This window comes from Anas platyrhynchos, chromosome 14 (assembly GCF_047663525.1).
Source record: "Anas platyrhynchos isolate ZD024472 breed Pekin duck chromosome 14, IASCAAS_PekinDuck_T2T, whole genome shotgun sequence".
Lineage (NCBI taxonomy): Eukaryota > Metazoa > Chordata > Aves > Anseriformes > Anatidae > Anas > Anas platyrhynchos.
Window position 1 is genome coordinate 19107500 of NC_092600.1, and position 16106 is coordinate 19123605.

General features: G+C 41.1%; 1 protein-coding gene across 13 annotated transcripts in view; it reads left to right on the forward strand.

Annotated features, from left to right (window-relative positions):
* Window positions 1–16106, forward strand: part of GABRB2 (gamma-aminobutyric acid type A receptor subunit beta2) — a 181839-nt gene that overhangs the window by 16939 nt on the left and 148794 nt on the right. For 2 of the 13 annotated variants that reach the window (XM_013098835.5, XM_072023199.1), the window contains exons 1-4: window positions 4768–4903; window positions 5181–5413; window positions 5537–5628; window positions 6570–6637. In XM_013098835.5, the coding sequence (XP_012954289.2) occupies window positions 5337–5413; window positions 5537–5628; window positions 6570–6637 (237 nt within the window). In that variant the 5' untranslated portion in view covers window positions 4768–4903; window positions 5181–5336. The other 11 variants (XM_013098833.5, XM_072023197.1, XM_013098834.5 and 8 more) reach the window with 11 other exon arrangements.

Here is a 16106-nt window from a genome sequence, read left to right on the forward strand (position 1 = left end):
GTTTTACTATCCTTACCCTATGCAGTCATCCCTTGTGCCCTGCTCTGCCTTCTTGTCAAAGGATGTGTATGCTGTAGATATTTCCTAGCTATATAAATGCCAATGTAACCAAAAATGAGGAATTCAAAAATTGCCTGTGTAACTGTTAAACTAATTTATTCCTCCACTTTGAAGGAAATGGGGCTTTTTGTGGTGCCTCATATGAGGACTGTAGACTTCATTCCATCATAATTCCAGGTGCTGCACATTTTGTATTTCACTCCAGTCCCCACTGAGTTGCTGACAATTGCCTTAAATCAAAGCACTTGTGCTTCTCATACAACCTTTTACTTCCATTTTTGAATCTGTACTTTGATTTCACATTAAAAGACTTTTTTCTATATACATGTAAGGCATATTGATCCCAGGCTATACAAAAAATAAGAGGCTATATTTTTATTAAAAGATATAACAGCATTTTCTGATTCAAATAACTATCTGGGTCATGAGCTGGGTTAAATTCTTATCTGTAATGTCTTTAACCCTGTCGGGACACCATGCAATGAGTCACAGAATGAACAAATCTGAACCCCAGTAAATGAAGTCCTACGTAAAGATGTAAACCAAATAGAGACTTACTTGCCCTTCTCGTTTGCTTTCCTCTCACAAATAAATGGAATTCTCACTGTATCAAGTGATACTTATTTCCTAAGCTATTTATCACACTCAGTTTTTGTACAGTACTGATGATTTCACCTGTTTTTAAGGGCCAAAATTGGCAGGTCATACACTATTGTCTTAGGTTGCTTTACCACTTTGGAGATTTCTAGATATACAGTATTCAAAGCTTATTGGAATCGGGAAATCCCAGATGATTTTCACTACACAAAACCAAATTCCATTGGTTGTGAAGAGTAAAATCAAGGTGCATCTCCATGAATCATTTGTTTCTGTGCATGTGTTGTAATGTCAATCTCTATACTGATGGGCTGATTGCAAATAGGATGGTGTATGGTGCATGGATGCTGACATGATCTGACCACCTAAAAGGACAAGTGAAACCAAGATGGGAGTACATTCAAACTCTGTTTGGGAGAATTTTACTGGGCTTGTCTGTTTGATTTTACTTGCATCTATAACTTCACAGAAGTTGGAAATAGAAAATGCATCAAAGTAAATTATTACAAGGATTCTGCTGAAAATTACTGAATAAAATTTTATAGATGGAAACAACTCTCAACAGAGTGTTTCCAGTATTACTGCATCTTACCAAATGCTCAAGAACTTGGGAAACATTACTTCCAAAGAACAGTATGCATACCTACCTGTTGAGATGCAGTGAAAGGATTTCTTCTAAAGTGGGGTTTTACCCCTTTTTAAAGAGGGGTTGTTCATATTACTCATGGTACGGAGATGCAGTTCCTGGGCTGCCATAAATCAGCAGCTTTTTTGTCTCAGGGCTGGAGTGACTGGCTCACTTGAGAACCTCTCTGGAAATTCTTATCCCATCTGAAAGTATATTTTGCAAAATCTATACATTTACAGCAAAGTACTTTAAAATCACTTCAGTGCAGTTCTTGGTACATGGCCTGGGATATTGCTCATGGTGACAGGAATATATTGCTACAGTCAAGGGTTGACAAGACAAACAAAATATGACATTGCCTATAGCCCATTTCTTATACAGTGTCACACAATGGCCAACAAGGATAGCAGACTACTTTAGCGTGTTTTAATGTTATTTGGGTATTCTTTTGCACTGTTCAAAGATGAAAGCTAAGAATCACAATGATCTGCAATTGGCATCCAAATTTTTGGTTTCTCTGTTATCTCTGTAGTATTTGTAATCTCGTAATAATTTTAGAGCTAAAAGTAATTATCATATCCAAACAGGAACTGGGTTGTTTCTCCATTGTAAGACAGCCCAAATCTTAGATAGCAATCCCTAAATATGTTACACAAATGGTTCTGCATCTTGCCAATACTGTTGTTCATTACAGTCATTTCCTTCCCTTTTCAAGCAAACACACAGACACAAGTAAGAAAGAGGAAACCATTTATTTGACAAGTTGCTTAAAATAAGATGGAGATTTTGAGGGTGCAGAAAAACTTTTAATAATGAAGGTGCTAAGAAATTTTTAATTTTGAAATTTTGAATTTGAGATAGACCAGAACTCATGGTCAGACAAAAAGTGGTACTGTCAAAAGTGTATAGCAAATCATTAAACAGTTTTCAAAAAGTAGAGTATTGTATGACTTTGTACTCCGTGCCAATACTTAATGATGATATCTCTATCACACAAGGACTGGCATGGTGGTAGGATATGTTACTGGTAGAGACCCATGTAGACAGGGGGCTGTTCACATCAAGTCAAAATCATAAAATACGGAGAGCATCCCAAGCTTGGCTCAACAGAAGCTTCAAACTTAAAAAGGATATACACTCTCTCTTCCACATGGAGTGCACCATTATATCCATATGCACTGCATTTGGCTGAGGGATGCGCCGTGCCTCTTTATTGGAGCAGCCAGCCTGAGAGCAGGTTTCCCTGCATGGGGGTGTCCCAGGGCAGAACAAACGTTCCCTCGGTATCCGTGCATGCATGAGGAACAAATGCTGGATACATTGAATTCTCGAATTCAGTGTGTGCCCTAGGCTAGCATTTTTAGGGAAAGACGGTTCTTTTCTAGCCCCGATGTTAAGATCTACAAGTCCTGTGGCTCTAGCACTGACTATTGCCAGCTCTCAGGCTCTTGTTTGAAGCTGGTTCACGTTCAGACACGGTGAACACACCAATTCTGTGGTGTAAAGGCAATTAATAGCTGAGGCTTGGAACCAGTTGAGGGATGAGCATCATTAGATGCGGTCCCACGTTAGCACCCGAGGGTGAGTTTCACAGTGCGGGACCAACGTGCTTTACCTTGAGCCCTCCGTCCTGCCGTATGATTGCAGAAGGGGAAAAAATGCCTGTTATGCACATAAAGCAACCTGATTCACAGCATGCGGTATCCACCATCTTCCTTCGGGGCTGTATTTCAGGAGGATTGAGCGAAGCAGCCCAGCACCGTGAGAGCAGAAACCTCCAGCGGCGGCCGGGGGCGGCTCCGTGAGGCAGCGGTGCCGGGGGCGGCTCCTGCCTCGGGCAACCGCGCACCCGTTCGTGCTTAGTCTCTTGCAGTTGGGCTCCATTTAAATACACTCAGGGGAATTTTTATATTTAGTCCGCGCATACACGCACACACAGCAAGTCTTGTCTGTTTCATTTGGAAAAGTACTTTCTCCTTCTGTAATTGTCATGGTTTTCAAATGGGAGAGGAAAGTGAGAATGCCCTAGTGAATTCCCCCTCCCTCCCAGCAGCCCTAAGGAAGCTCCCTTTTCCCCTGCAAGCAGAAAACCGACCCGACACTTGCTCTCGGCGGTGCAAGGTGGGGCTTTAAGGCAGTGTCGGAGAGGGGGGGACGCGGCTCCTTCGTGCCTGTGGCACCTGCGCCTCTGCCGTTGGCCGGGCCGGGGGAGCGGCTCCGCCGGCGGCTCCCCTAGACTCCCCAGGGCTCCGGTGGATCCCGGTGAGCTCTCCGAGAGTCCCGGCTCGGCAGCAGGGGAGTGCTGCGGGGCCCGGCACACCAGGCGCCGGGCTGCGCGAAATGGCCGCCTGCTGCTGGGGTCCGCCGGCTCTTCGCTGCGCCGGCTTCGGTTCCCTGTGGTTCCCCCAGGGGAGACGGCGTTCCACCGCCTCTGCAACCAGTTCGTCCTTCGAGGGACACCTCCTCCTCCTCCTCCTCTTCTTCTTCCTCTCAGGGCAGCACCCCCAGCCCCACGCGTGGCCGTCGGGCCGGGCACGGGGCGTGCGGGACCGCGTTGGTTTGGGGCACAGCGGCTCTCCGGAGCTCCCTCACCTCACCTCACCTCACCCTCGTCCCTCCCCCCGCTGCATTTTTCCCCCTTCTCTTCCCTCCTCCTGCAGCTAGTTAAATATTTCTTTTGGTAATTGACGCCCCCGGTGGTCCCGGGCCCGGCCCGGCCGTGTGCACGCCCAACGTCGATCTCTCCGGCAGTGCCGGGCGGCTCTGGGCAGCGGTAGCAGCAGCAGCAGCAGGAGGAGGAGAAGGAGAAGGAGGTGGTGTAAAAGGTGCTGTGAGCACAAGGCAGGTTGGCGAGGAATCCTTGATAATCCACTGTTTTTTTGTTTTGTTTTGTTTTTTTTGGTTCGTTTTGAGTGGTACTTTTTTTCTTTTTCACCTCTCTCTCTTCTGTCTCTCCTTTTCTGCTCAGAATTTAAATGTCACTCAGAGCATCCCCAAATCAGCTTTCTACTCGTCTCTGGTTTCTTCTGAGGCATTAATTGGATCACACGCTGCATTTGGAGAGCTCGGGTGGCTCAGCCACGAAGGTAAGAGGGCTGGCTTGCGAACCTGCACCAGGTCTCTGTGCCCACCGAACGCTTGATTCCCTTTCGGGGCGTTGTTTTTTTCCCCTTCCCCGTTTAGGCTTCTCTGTACCTGAGGACCTCGCATCCCGGGGTTAACCACGGGCTGAGGTACGGAGACTGCGCTGGTCGAGCCAGCCGGGGGGAGCGGGGCCGGGCGGGCGGCACTGAGGGATCGGGGGGAGCTGGCGGCGACAGCTGTAGCCCCTCTCCCGCCCCAGTGCCTCTGCCCCAGGACCAGAGCCTGGCAGCATAGTAAGGCAGGAAGTAGCCTAATCCCCTTTTACAATAAACTATTCGTCATCGCTTGCTTTTTTTTTTTTTTTTTTTTTTTTCTCCTTTTTTTTTCGTGAGAAATCCTGTAGGCGCCCATCTCCCCTCCTCCCCCTCCGCCCGCCCCCGTTGCAAGCTCCGTCTCCTTTGTCCGCACCTCGCAGCTCTTCAGGCAGGTCTTTCCAGGGACGAAAAGTTAGGCTGCCCACCTGCCCCTGGCACCGTACGTACCCGGTGCATTCCCTTTTCTAACCTTTCCCCACTCCGTGTCAAATCCCAGCCCGTCCAGCCCCCACCCCCCCTTTAAACTGGGTTACAAAGGCGCTGTGCCCTGCACAACTCCCAAAACTTCGCTGCTTGCTGGGATTTACTTTCGCTGCTAACAAAAAGGACAACAAAAATATACTCGAGCCTCCTGTGCATGACTTTTTTTTTTTTTTTTTTTTTTTTTTTTTTATTATAATGCATTTCCTTCTTCCCCTTTAATTTTTTTTTTCAAGGAAATTTGCTCCATCTCCAGCAGCAACCACTGCTCCTTTTGATGTTGTGGTACGCCGTGCGCATGCGCCTCACATTAGAATTACTGCACTGGCCAGAATAAGTTGGATCTCTTCTTCTCTTCACTGAAAACCTAAATCATATCAAAAGCTAAAGGGATGCTGAGAGTCCGGAAGAAGGGTTACTTTGGAATTTGGTCCTTCCCTTTAATAATCGCTGTGGTCTGTGCTCAGAGGTAAGTGATGAACATATTTCTTTTGCTTTACTTAGAATTGCTCTGCATGTTACTGCTAAGGGGAATGTACAGCTGGGGTCTGAGAAATAAGAAATGATGTATGATTATTCTCTTTTTCTTTAGTGTCAATGACCCTAGTAATATGTCACTGGTAAAAGAGACCGTGGATAGACTGCTGAAGGGCTATGACATTCGCTTGAGGCCAGATTTTGGAGGTAATTTGACAGTTTTTGACTAGGAGACGTTACATATCTGGGCTGCTGTACCTTCGTGTGCATGGTTTTGAAGCGTGCTGTGGATGCTGTTGCTCTGGAGCGTGTGCGATGCCATTTTCTAAAGCTGATCCAAAGTTAAGCCAATTGGTACTCGATTTTCTTAGCATAGGGCGTTCTTAACGCAATCATTTACACGTCTTGCATATTTAGAACTGGTCCCTCATTGTGTGTGTGAGCTGACAATTAATTAACCTGTAATTCAGTCCGCGTTTAACTGGCTTTCTCGAGATGCAAACCCCTCAAGTTTACCCAACGTTGGCTCCTCAGAGCCTAACGTGCCTGTCACCGCGGTTACTATTTTTGAGTACAAGCTGCGCTGCTCGCTGCTACCCAAACGGCATTTAACCCCCTGTGCTCTCCCCCTTCCCACTATTTGCTTTCTCCGGCCATTTAGCCCTTTCGGAGGGGGCCACTGGGGGCTGTGTTCCCTCCTCCCCCCCCGGGCCGGGCACTCGCAGCCCCCGGGGCCGCCCCGTCCCGGGCTGAGCGCGGCGGCCGGCGGCGGAGCGGCGCTTGCCGGTGCGCGAAGGGGGGGGAGCCCCCTCGTCCCCTCGGGTCCCCCCACGTCCCTCCCGGCCCCCCCACGCAGCCCAGCTGCCCGCATGTGTGCACGTTATATAAAAGCAGAACCCGGCGCTCCCCGCGGATGGGGGCAGGCTGCTTTCTTTAGGGGGGCTGGGGAGGGAGGACACGGGGGGGAAGGGAGGGGAGGGGAGGGGAGGGGGCGCACACACACCGCACCTCGCTGTCATCCTGGCTTTTTCTTCTTCGTGCTCGTAATCCTCGTTTCGTTTTTTGCCATGCCTTAGTCCGTTGTAACTCTGGTAAGAATGAGTTAAGTTCTTCGCGATCACATTGCAGACCATCTTGTCGGTTTGCAGGTCCCCCCGTGGCCGTTGGCATGAACATAGACATTGCCAGTATAGATATGGTGTCAGAAGTCAATATGGTGAGTACTTAGGGGCTGGGGGCTGCTTGCTTTCCGCGGGGGGGGCTCTCGCATCCCCCCACCTCCTCCTCCGAGGCGGAGCGCTGCCCGCGGCCTCCGGAGCTCCAGGAGGGGGGCGTCGTGTGTGTACCCCCCCACCTTCTTAACCCCCTATGGCCCCCCGCCCCCCCACCTATGGGGCTGGGGGAGGCGGGCTCGGCTGCGGCAGCTCCCGGGGCTGTGCCCGCGCCTTGTCGCGACCAAGAGCGCCCCCTGCCGGCCGCGCGCCCCCGCCGCACGCCGCCACCATCCCCGCGCCTTGGCGCGCTCCCGCGCAGCCCTCCGCGGCCTTCCCTCCTCGCCTCCGGGCGAGGAAAAAAAAAAAGCTGACCTCTGCTGTTGTTTCTCGACACCTCCCCGCTCCCGCCCCCCCGCTGCCATCTGTAGGTATAACACCCCCTTTTTATTTAAGCATTACAAATTGTTTGCTGTTTTGTCTGACCAGGACACTTTCAAATAATAATAAAAGGCAGATTTTACTTCTGTGTGTAACCAAAACACCATTCTTTTTTTTTAGCGTGGAGCTGTATTCATGGTCATGGCAGAGTGAAAGAAGTTTATGTGTTTATTTTTCAAGATGTTTATCTCTCTTATCTGAATAGTTTCAGCCATCTGTGCTCAGCTGCTGAAGTTGCTCATAGGACAGTTGCTCAATGCTTTGTGTGTTTTACTTTAATTACCTGGGAAATTAAAGAAGAGCAGATATAAGAAAGGAAATAAGACAAGTCTCAGCTTCTTACTGAAGAGGCTGTTCAAGCTTTAGACTAAAATTGTCTAGCATTTACTTTGATTACTTGGAAATGTTTGAGGTCAAGTTTTGAAGTTATCTCAACACTTTAAGGATAAAACTTGGCCTTAGACTCTTGCGGGTTTACATCCAAAAGACAAGAAGAAACTGAAGCATGGTAGCAGCAACTGGTACAAAATAAATGTGTTTTTGTGTAACATGTTACTACTTCTATAACTTTGTTTGAAAGAACCTTTCAGTTATTTTGAACTAGTTGTAAAGAAACATCTTTCTAAACAGAACTGGGATTTTAGGGATACTGCTGCAATTGTAATGATGCATTTGGAAATAATATTTTGAAATTTATCAGTTGTATTAATGTGATTGTTCTACTGAAATACTTTGTTTAATGCCTTAGTGGCGTGTTTGTGTTTTCAGAAGTGTTGACAGCATTTGTTCTCAAACTGGGGGCATTCTGTGATGTACAGGAGTTTTTTCATAACGTAAGCTATAGCCCTGGGCCTAATCTGTGGATGACCTTAATAGTAGCTGTGTTGTGAGGTCTCAGTGACAGAGAACTTGATGCTGCTCTTTCAAGATGCCAGGAAAATGCTGAATAATCTCACCTTGAGCAACACCACTTGTGAAGTAAGGGGCTAACATGGACTTCTAAACTTTGTTTACACTAAACTGTTAATATAGGACCTGTTTTAGTGTTTAGGATTCTCCCTTCCAGAGCTTTAAGAGCAAAGAAAAAAAATTTGCCTAATGAAAAGAGTTTTCATTAAAACTAGTCTGGAAGGGAGAGAGATGAACATACTTACTTCCTAGGCTGCTAGGAGCAGTGTGGGAATGATGAGGGTTTTCTTGATGGAACTGCAGTCTGCTAGGTCCGTGTTACATCTCACCCCTTGTAAAGTGAAAGGTAGTGCAAAATATTTTCTTGTTTAGATAAAGAGAGAATGTTTCAGTGACTTCCAGAAATTTGGTCTTCATTTAAAGGTGATAGCATATTACAGTACTGTGATATGCTGCTTGCAAACTGACTATACAACTGCATATTATTTTTAGTATTCTGAAGTCAGTTTGTTATTTGTTATGTCTCTATAATGAAATGTTGACCTTTGATAGAAGTTTTTCCAGACTGTCTGTAGAACTGCTGGGGGGTCATGTATAGTTCATTTTGTCACACATTTGTCTAAAGTCTTAAATTACCTGAAGATGATACCTGCTTCTTAAAAAGAGCCATTAATTTTCCAGCTTTTTTCTTTCATTTTACAGCTTCAGAAGAGATTCTGTACCATGATTATATATATATCTGCTTAAATGTAACATGTAAAAGTTCATTTAGCAATGAACTGTACACAAATATTAATATATCCTGATAGGTCTGAAGTAAATGGGAAGAGAGGCATTCAAGCGGAGAACAAAACACTTGGCATACAAGACCTTAACTTGTTCATTGCAAAGTCACCAGAATTTGGCCTTGATTTTGGTAGAAACCAAAAGGAATACCATTGAACACTAGCTGTAATTTCTAGATACAAAACCTTTTGAAATAATGTGAGAGAGACACACACGTGGAAATAATCTTTTGGATCTATGGACCTCTTTTCTGAGCAATGGGCTTGCTGTTGCTCACTGTGTAGTCATGGTAAACACCAATGACTTAAGATAAATGCAAACCATTGTCTGGAGTCATGTATTAACATTAATGATATCAAATTTTTGCTTTGAGGTTAGACTAAACAATGACTGTTATTTGGCTTGAGCTCATTTCTGTTAATTCTAATGTTAACTTACTTTAAAATTACCAGCCTTGCATTTCTCTTCCAGTCCTGTCACATTTGGTGTCTGCTCTGCAGGCAGAAGGCTTGTCTTCAGTATCATGAAATATCATAAAGCTTTTACTTTGTTGAACAGGAGAATTTAGAACAACTGTTACAGAAATTAAATGTATGCTAGGGATGCTTTTAGACTTTGAGTTCTTATAGAGCTGCTGAATATTTCTCATTATGATCATCTCACAGTGTAACAGGTTTTACAGTTGCATTCCAAAGTCTTATTGTATCCAATAGAGTTAAATCTGTAAGCTGTTTGCTTGTTTAACCTTTTGTAGAGAGAAACTTGAACTGGCATTTATCTTACTTTATAAAAATATTTTTTAAGTACTGGTACTTTTGAACATAATTCAGAACACACTGAATAAACATGAGAAAAGTAAGAGCTTCAGGCATATTTGGCTGTCAGCAGGTGTCATGGCTATTCATACTCAGTCCTTGCATTCTGTGAGAAAATAATATACATCAGGTAATGATTCTATGCAGTACAGTAGAGACTATGGCTAACTCCACTCACCTCTTCGGACCAGGCCGTGCACTTGTTGAGTATATGCTTTAGGCTGGTTATACTGTAGATTTTCTTTAAGTTTATCTTATTCAGGTGATTATAGAAAACCAACATGGAGAGGTATGAAAGCTATTCAAACTGGAAATATTTTCCTATGTTAATTATTTTGATTTTATGTAAGATTATATATATTTCAGTGAGTCTAATGCAATATTCTCAAGAGACTTTCCAGGTGTTTGTTACTTTACTTGATTGTTTCTTCTTAGCTTTATTTTCCTTCATAATAAACATACATTATAAAAACAATACCTCTAGGGAGCTTAAGTTTTGTTTGTTTGTTTTGCTTTGTTTTGTTTTTTAATAACTAATGCCAGCTGGGATGCCACATTTTCCCCATCTTCATCTCCATAGTTAACTGTTGGGCAGGCCAGTTGACAACACAGTGACCAAGACAGTCCTTCATCTTCATTTTCTCAAATTCTCTCCAAACAGTTCCCTCATAAACTGCTGGAAGAAAATGGTGCAGGTTCATTAGGTAGTACTGAAATAACTTTTTTCAGAAGCAGCTGAAGATTGCAAATATGTTGTACATTTGATCCATCTAGATAAGACGTAAATATTTCTGTGGATAATGTTGGTTATGTGGTGGTTTTCAATGTTTTGGCTTACTCTGTGTTAAATAGGTCAAAATCAACCCTTCCTCTCCCGTCTTCCTCTTCCCTTGGTCTACAGCTATTTTGGGAATCTAGTACAGGATGTCTTGAAAAGAGGCAGAGATGTTCCATGGTTTTTAATATATATAAATATATATATATTACCCAGCAAATATAATTTTTTTAAGTAATGATTTGTATATTTAATTAATTACAACTCTTCACATTGAGGGTTTGTGGAGAAGAATCTGAACAGTTTTTATTTAACTTAAAGTATTTGGTTGCCTACCATTTTACAGATTTTGGCACAGATTTAGGATGTGTACATGGAGTTAAATAGACACAATAGACTGGATTGTCTTAGTGGGAGCCATTTGGATTGATTGAGTGCATAACCCATTGAGTGGGAGCTGCAGAAAGTGATCATCATCTAACAGGGTGAGATTTACTTATTAGTATATGCCAAGTTTTACAGAGCAAGCCTAATAACTTTAGAGCTCTAAATGTTTTGAATTCTGTAGTCAGGATATACCAGTAGTAAGCACAATACTCAGAGATCTGAATAATCTCAGTCCAGCAAAAAACAGACACAGCTGTATTGTGCCGATAGATGTTTGGCTTTTGGTTGCTTTTCATTACAGAGGCCCACTACTGGTTTTCTTAAAATATTTCATGCTTCCTTGAGGTGTTTTCATTAACAAAACTCAACAGACATATTGTGAAAACAACAGGAGCTGTCTTGCTCCCTCTCAAGTAGCAGTATTTATCCTTATGTGTGAAAAAGGAAGAGACAGCTTGTGATATAAAAAGAAATAGGGGTTAACTGGTAAGGAAGTAGCATGGAGCTGTTCCAAACCAGAAAACTCAGTGTAAAACATGGATAAAGGTCAGGTAAATAAAATTGGAGGGAGTGACAAAGAAAATAGCAAAATAGAGAAGAGTGCCCTATGTACACTGGTATGGAGGAAAGCGAGAAAATGTTTTCTGTCAGCAGTATCCTCTTTCGTTGATCCATTGTAGTTGTGCACATTGTACTCTCTATGGATCATGTACAGTAGAATTTGAAATACATAGAAAGGAAAATATTAGAAATATTGGTTAGGTGTTGCTTTGCTAATCTTAAATGCTTCCCACTGCTAGAGATGGTTGTTTTTATTATATCTTCTGTATCGTAGATGTATATGCTTCTTCGCATAAAATAGCGTTTCTTGGCAGACAGTTTGAGTTTGGCTCTTGCCAAATTATTTTGCCAAATTACTGTGCTCTTACACAGCTGGCCTGTATTGAATTATCTACAAAGACTTCTGTGAATGCAAAGTAGGTGATGTCTATCTTAGGAACTGATTTATTTTTATTTTTTATTTTTTTTAAACTGAAAGGCCTGCTTTATCTGTTTCTTCGATTATTGTCTGGGAAGGCATCAGAAGGCATTTCCTCTCCAACTGTAGTAAAATACGTTAATATGGATTTCCATTTAGCATCTCTTGTACTATGTCTCTAATTCATGCAGTTTTCTGTTTTAGTTTTAAGATATGTAAACATTTATTCGAACGTGGGAGTTATTTTTTAATGTTTATCCTTGGGGACCAAAGCATATATTCCTATGGTACACCACCTATGGATTGAAGTTTTCATACTGGTTTTGCTAGAATACACATAGTCACAGTCTGAAATTACTTCTTTAGAACATACACACTTATGTAGCATGTTGGAAACTACTTTTATAAGTCAGCTCAGAAGCAATTAATATATATTTATATACATGATATGTTATATACTAGTATCATAAATACTATCATTAGGTGTCTTCTTTGAACAGTGTCTGGAAATATATTTTTATAAGAATTTCAACAAGGGAGTGAAAGGCATTTTAATTCCACAGTGTACTTACTTTATATGTCCTAGCTTCTGCTTAGAGATTTCAGAGGTAAATATTGACTCCTTGGTTTATCTTGTGCTTGGCGAAATCTTGTTATGATGGTATTAATTCCTGCCTAGCTGAACTTCATGTGGATTTTTTTTTTGAGGTCTTCCCAGCCTTGGAGACTGAGAGTTTGTATATTTGCTCTTTTTTTCTTTGTTTCACAGGTGGAAACTTTTCTTTAGCACTGTCAGAACTCATGGTAGTTGTAGGTTCAGGCTCATGCAACTTTTAACTGAGAAGTGGAAAAAATGGCTATATAGATATCCTATTTGGAGTCATCTGTCCAGTCAAACCCATGTTTTTGTATCCTCGTCTAGTTTGTTTTTAAAAAAGTAGCTCCTGGTAAGCACCCCGTGTCGTTACAGCAGTATACTTACTTCCCTGTTGTTTTCTGGTGAGTTCCACTATGGAGTCTCAGTAGACCCAAGCATGAATTTTTATTGTGCAGAGATGAGAAGCAAATTACTTATAGCTATTGATCCTGTAGGCATTATCCTTTATTTATTTATTTATTTATTTATTTATTTTCTGAAAGTATGTTATTTACCTTCTTATTTGAAGGCAGTGAGGGGCCAGCGACACTACTGGTAGCAATAAGAGGCTGGTGCTGGTGTTTTTTTGGCATTTTTTTTTTTCTTAGTGTGTGTTTTCTTTTTTCCTCCTTCTTTTCATCTTCTCTAATAGAAGAAATTAATCAGCTGTCCTAGTCTTGGTGACATGTATGGGGGACAATTACCACTCTTTAATTTTGTACAAAGCAGTTTGACTTATATCTAAGCAACTACAGCACTTAAGCTAAGACAAGATTTTTAATTTTTGTTGAAAACTGTAATGGGGATTTTTTTATTATTTTTTTTCTCCTAGAAGCATGACATAATTTTTGTTCTGTTTCTTTTTAAGGTCAATATAAGTAGTTAGTTAATTGTATTGTTCTTTGTGTGCTACAGTGGTGGAAAACTTTAATCAGCACCAATGAACCAAGAAGATTTCCTACTGTTGATTTTTCAAAGTGATTGCTCTGGATGTATTCTGCAGGCTAGGGCATGGTTATCAGTAAGTTAAAGAGATTGACTTGGAGATAATTTCTACAATTAAAATAATAATTAATGCCGCAATGTTTTTAGTAAACCTTGTCCTATAGATATTTAAGTAATTTGACACTTGACATGTAATAAAATATATTTGTTTTTAATATGTTTTATGGTCAGTGTGTTGGTGGTAAAGAGTGGGAATGAACATAAAGTGCACTTTGTTGGTTCGTAGTACAGGGCTGGTTTATTTCATAACTTCTCTATTGAAAATCACATAAAATCTTTATAGATGAGCTGTGTAGTAGAATGAGAAATTTTATTTTGTGCTCTATAAACTTGTTACAACTTTAAGCTATTCCCATAGTTGTATTTGTGCTTCTTGGTGACTCTAAAGTCTGTCACTGTACCACAACTAAATCCTTATTTTTTGTCTCTCCCCTTTTTCTCCTCATTCCCCATGCAGCTCTCTTTAAAGTTTATATTACAGCTTTTAGTATTCAACCATTAAGAAGTACCGTCTTATATGGTAATAACTCTTTTATTTTTTTCTAAAAGTAAGTCAAATCCCTCATAGGCTCCTAGTGGTTAATACCATAGGTCTTTGCAAGAGCTTGTATGGATTTGGTAAGCAGGATTTGGTCCTTGCATTTAGAAAGAGGGTGCTCTTCCATAATTTCTTGTTTGTTTGTTTGTCTGTTTTTGTTGTTGTTTTTTTTTTGTTTGTTTGTTTTGTTTTGTTTGTTTTGTTGTTTTTTTTTTTAATGTCTTTTTGAAAGAAATGAAAAATAACATTGCCTGTCTTTAGTGTTAAGAGCTTCAGGAACAGTCACATCTTGAGTTCTTAGTACTAAAAAAACCTGTCTACTATGGATGGATAAAATCTGTAACTTAAAAATAAAGCAATATGCATAATTACATTAAATGTATAGGCATACTATGGGTTTACGAAAAGATAAACATGACAGAAGCAGCCTTTGTGCTTTATTGTAATTATTTTTGCTGTGCTTCTACAACGATGCCTACCCTGCTCACATTGCTTGACAACAATGGTATTTATCTTGTAATGGCTAGTATAATGCAAGTCTTGCAGAAATAGTGCTATGATGGGTATATATAGTTAGTCTTGCTTCATATCCTGGCCTTCAGACAGGTAGGTGCTCTCACTTCATAGGTTTTTGTCTAGAAAGATCTTTGCATATTAATTATCTGGCTAGGTATTTTCAAATTAGCTAATCAGTGCAAAGATTGAGACTTGCATCTCATTTATTGCATGTGTCCTTTTGAATGAGTTTTGCAAACAGTTATGTACATACTTGCCAATCAAAATTAAAATTTATGTGCTAAATATGAAAAGACACTTAACATTCAGGAAGTTGGTATGTGTGCAACTGAATGTAGTATTTTTAGATCGTATTTAACGTGGGCTGTTACAGTCTAGATGAAGTGTTTTGAGTCAGTGGTCTTCCTATTCCCCCAGACTTAAAGAATGCAGGGACTATCATCCTGAGCAGCTTTTTTCATATCAAGTTTAAATACTATTAATTTTTATTCTGTAAATACTAACAAATGCATTTTGTTAGTATTTAGGCCCAGACAAAAAAGAATTTAGCTATGTAGTAAAAGCAACCCTTCTGAGAGATGTGTGTTGCACCTCCAGTGAGCACTGTTGTGGAGGATGTGGCACTTTGGTGGTTTATCTGTAGGAAAATCAGTGGAAATTGTAAAAAGTTTGGGCTTCGATGGGGTAGTATATTAAATTACCCTAATGTATGTGTTTTGAGAACCAGCTGCTTGAAATGGAAAGTCCTCATTTCAGTCTTTGCTCTCGGTGCTGTTAGTTCTTTCTTTTCTACTTTAATGAATAGTCATCTCCATTAACTAAGTGATTCTGAAAATGGATTTTAAAACAGAATTTACCTTCACATTTGACTCTCCTGATTTTTGCTTTTGTATGCTACATTTCTGTTGCCATTAATTTTGAATTATTTGCTGCATAGTAGCCTGAGTGCAGTGAACCCCTATTCTAGATAGTTTATTAGCTTTTGATGGTTGTGAGTGGAAGCATTTAGATTGCAGAGAGCCAAGAACAGAGGTGTTTGTCACAAGTTAACCCATGAAAGGCTATCACATTCTTTACCTTCTACTCCGTCACTGGAAATGTTTGTTTTTTGTTTGTTTGTTTGTTTTGAATGACAGTAGCCTTGACTTGCTATTGTTCTAGACATGACTTGAGCATATTAGCTTTATCTATTTTTTTCATTTTATATATATATATATATATTTATATTTTCTGAATTTACTGAAATAGAAGTTCTGTCGAGTAGAAACACAGTACAACTCTTCAGGACTTAGTAAACTAAGCAGTCAAATTGGCAGAAACTTGTTAATGGAAACTTGTTAATGTAAACTTTTCCAGAGATGAGTCATCACAAAGAATTTTCTTTAAAAGTTGTTTTGGATTAACACAGTACAAAGGTCCCTTTATATGCCCTAAATGTAGTGTGGTGCATGTTTGTGTGGTGTTTAGTTTAGATATGACCTTTGAAAAAATATTGGGCTGAAGGCATAGAGTTAGGTAAAGGTTGTGCTGAACCCCTTCTCATCTGAAATGGGTTTACAGCAACGCTTGTGGATTTTCATATATAATTTGAAATATATATGTCATAATTTTGGGGATGTCTGAGAACTGAAGTCACATGGATAACAATGTTTAGAAGTATTTATTATCCAACTTCTTCCATTGTGT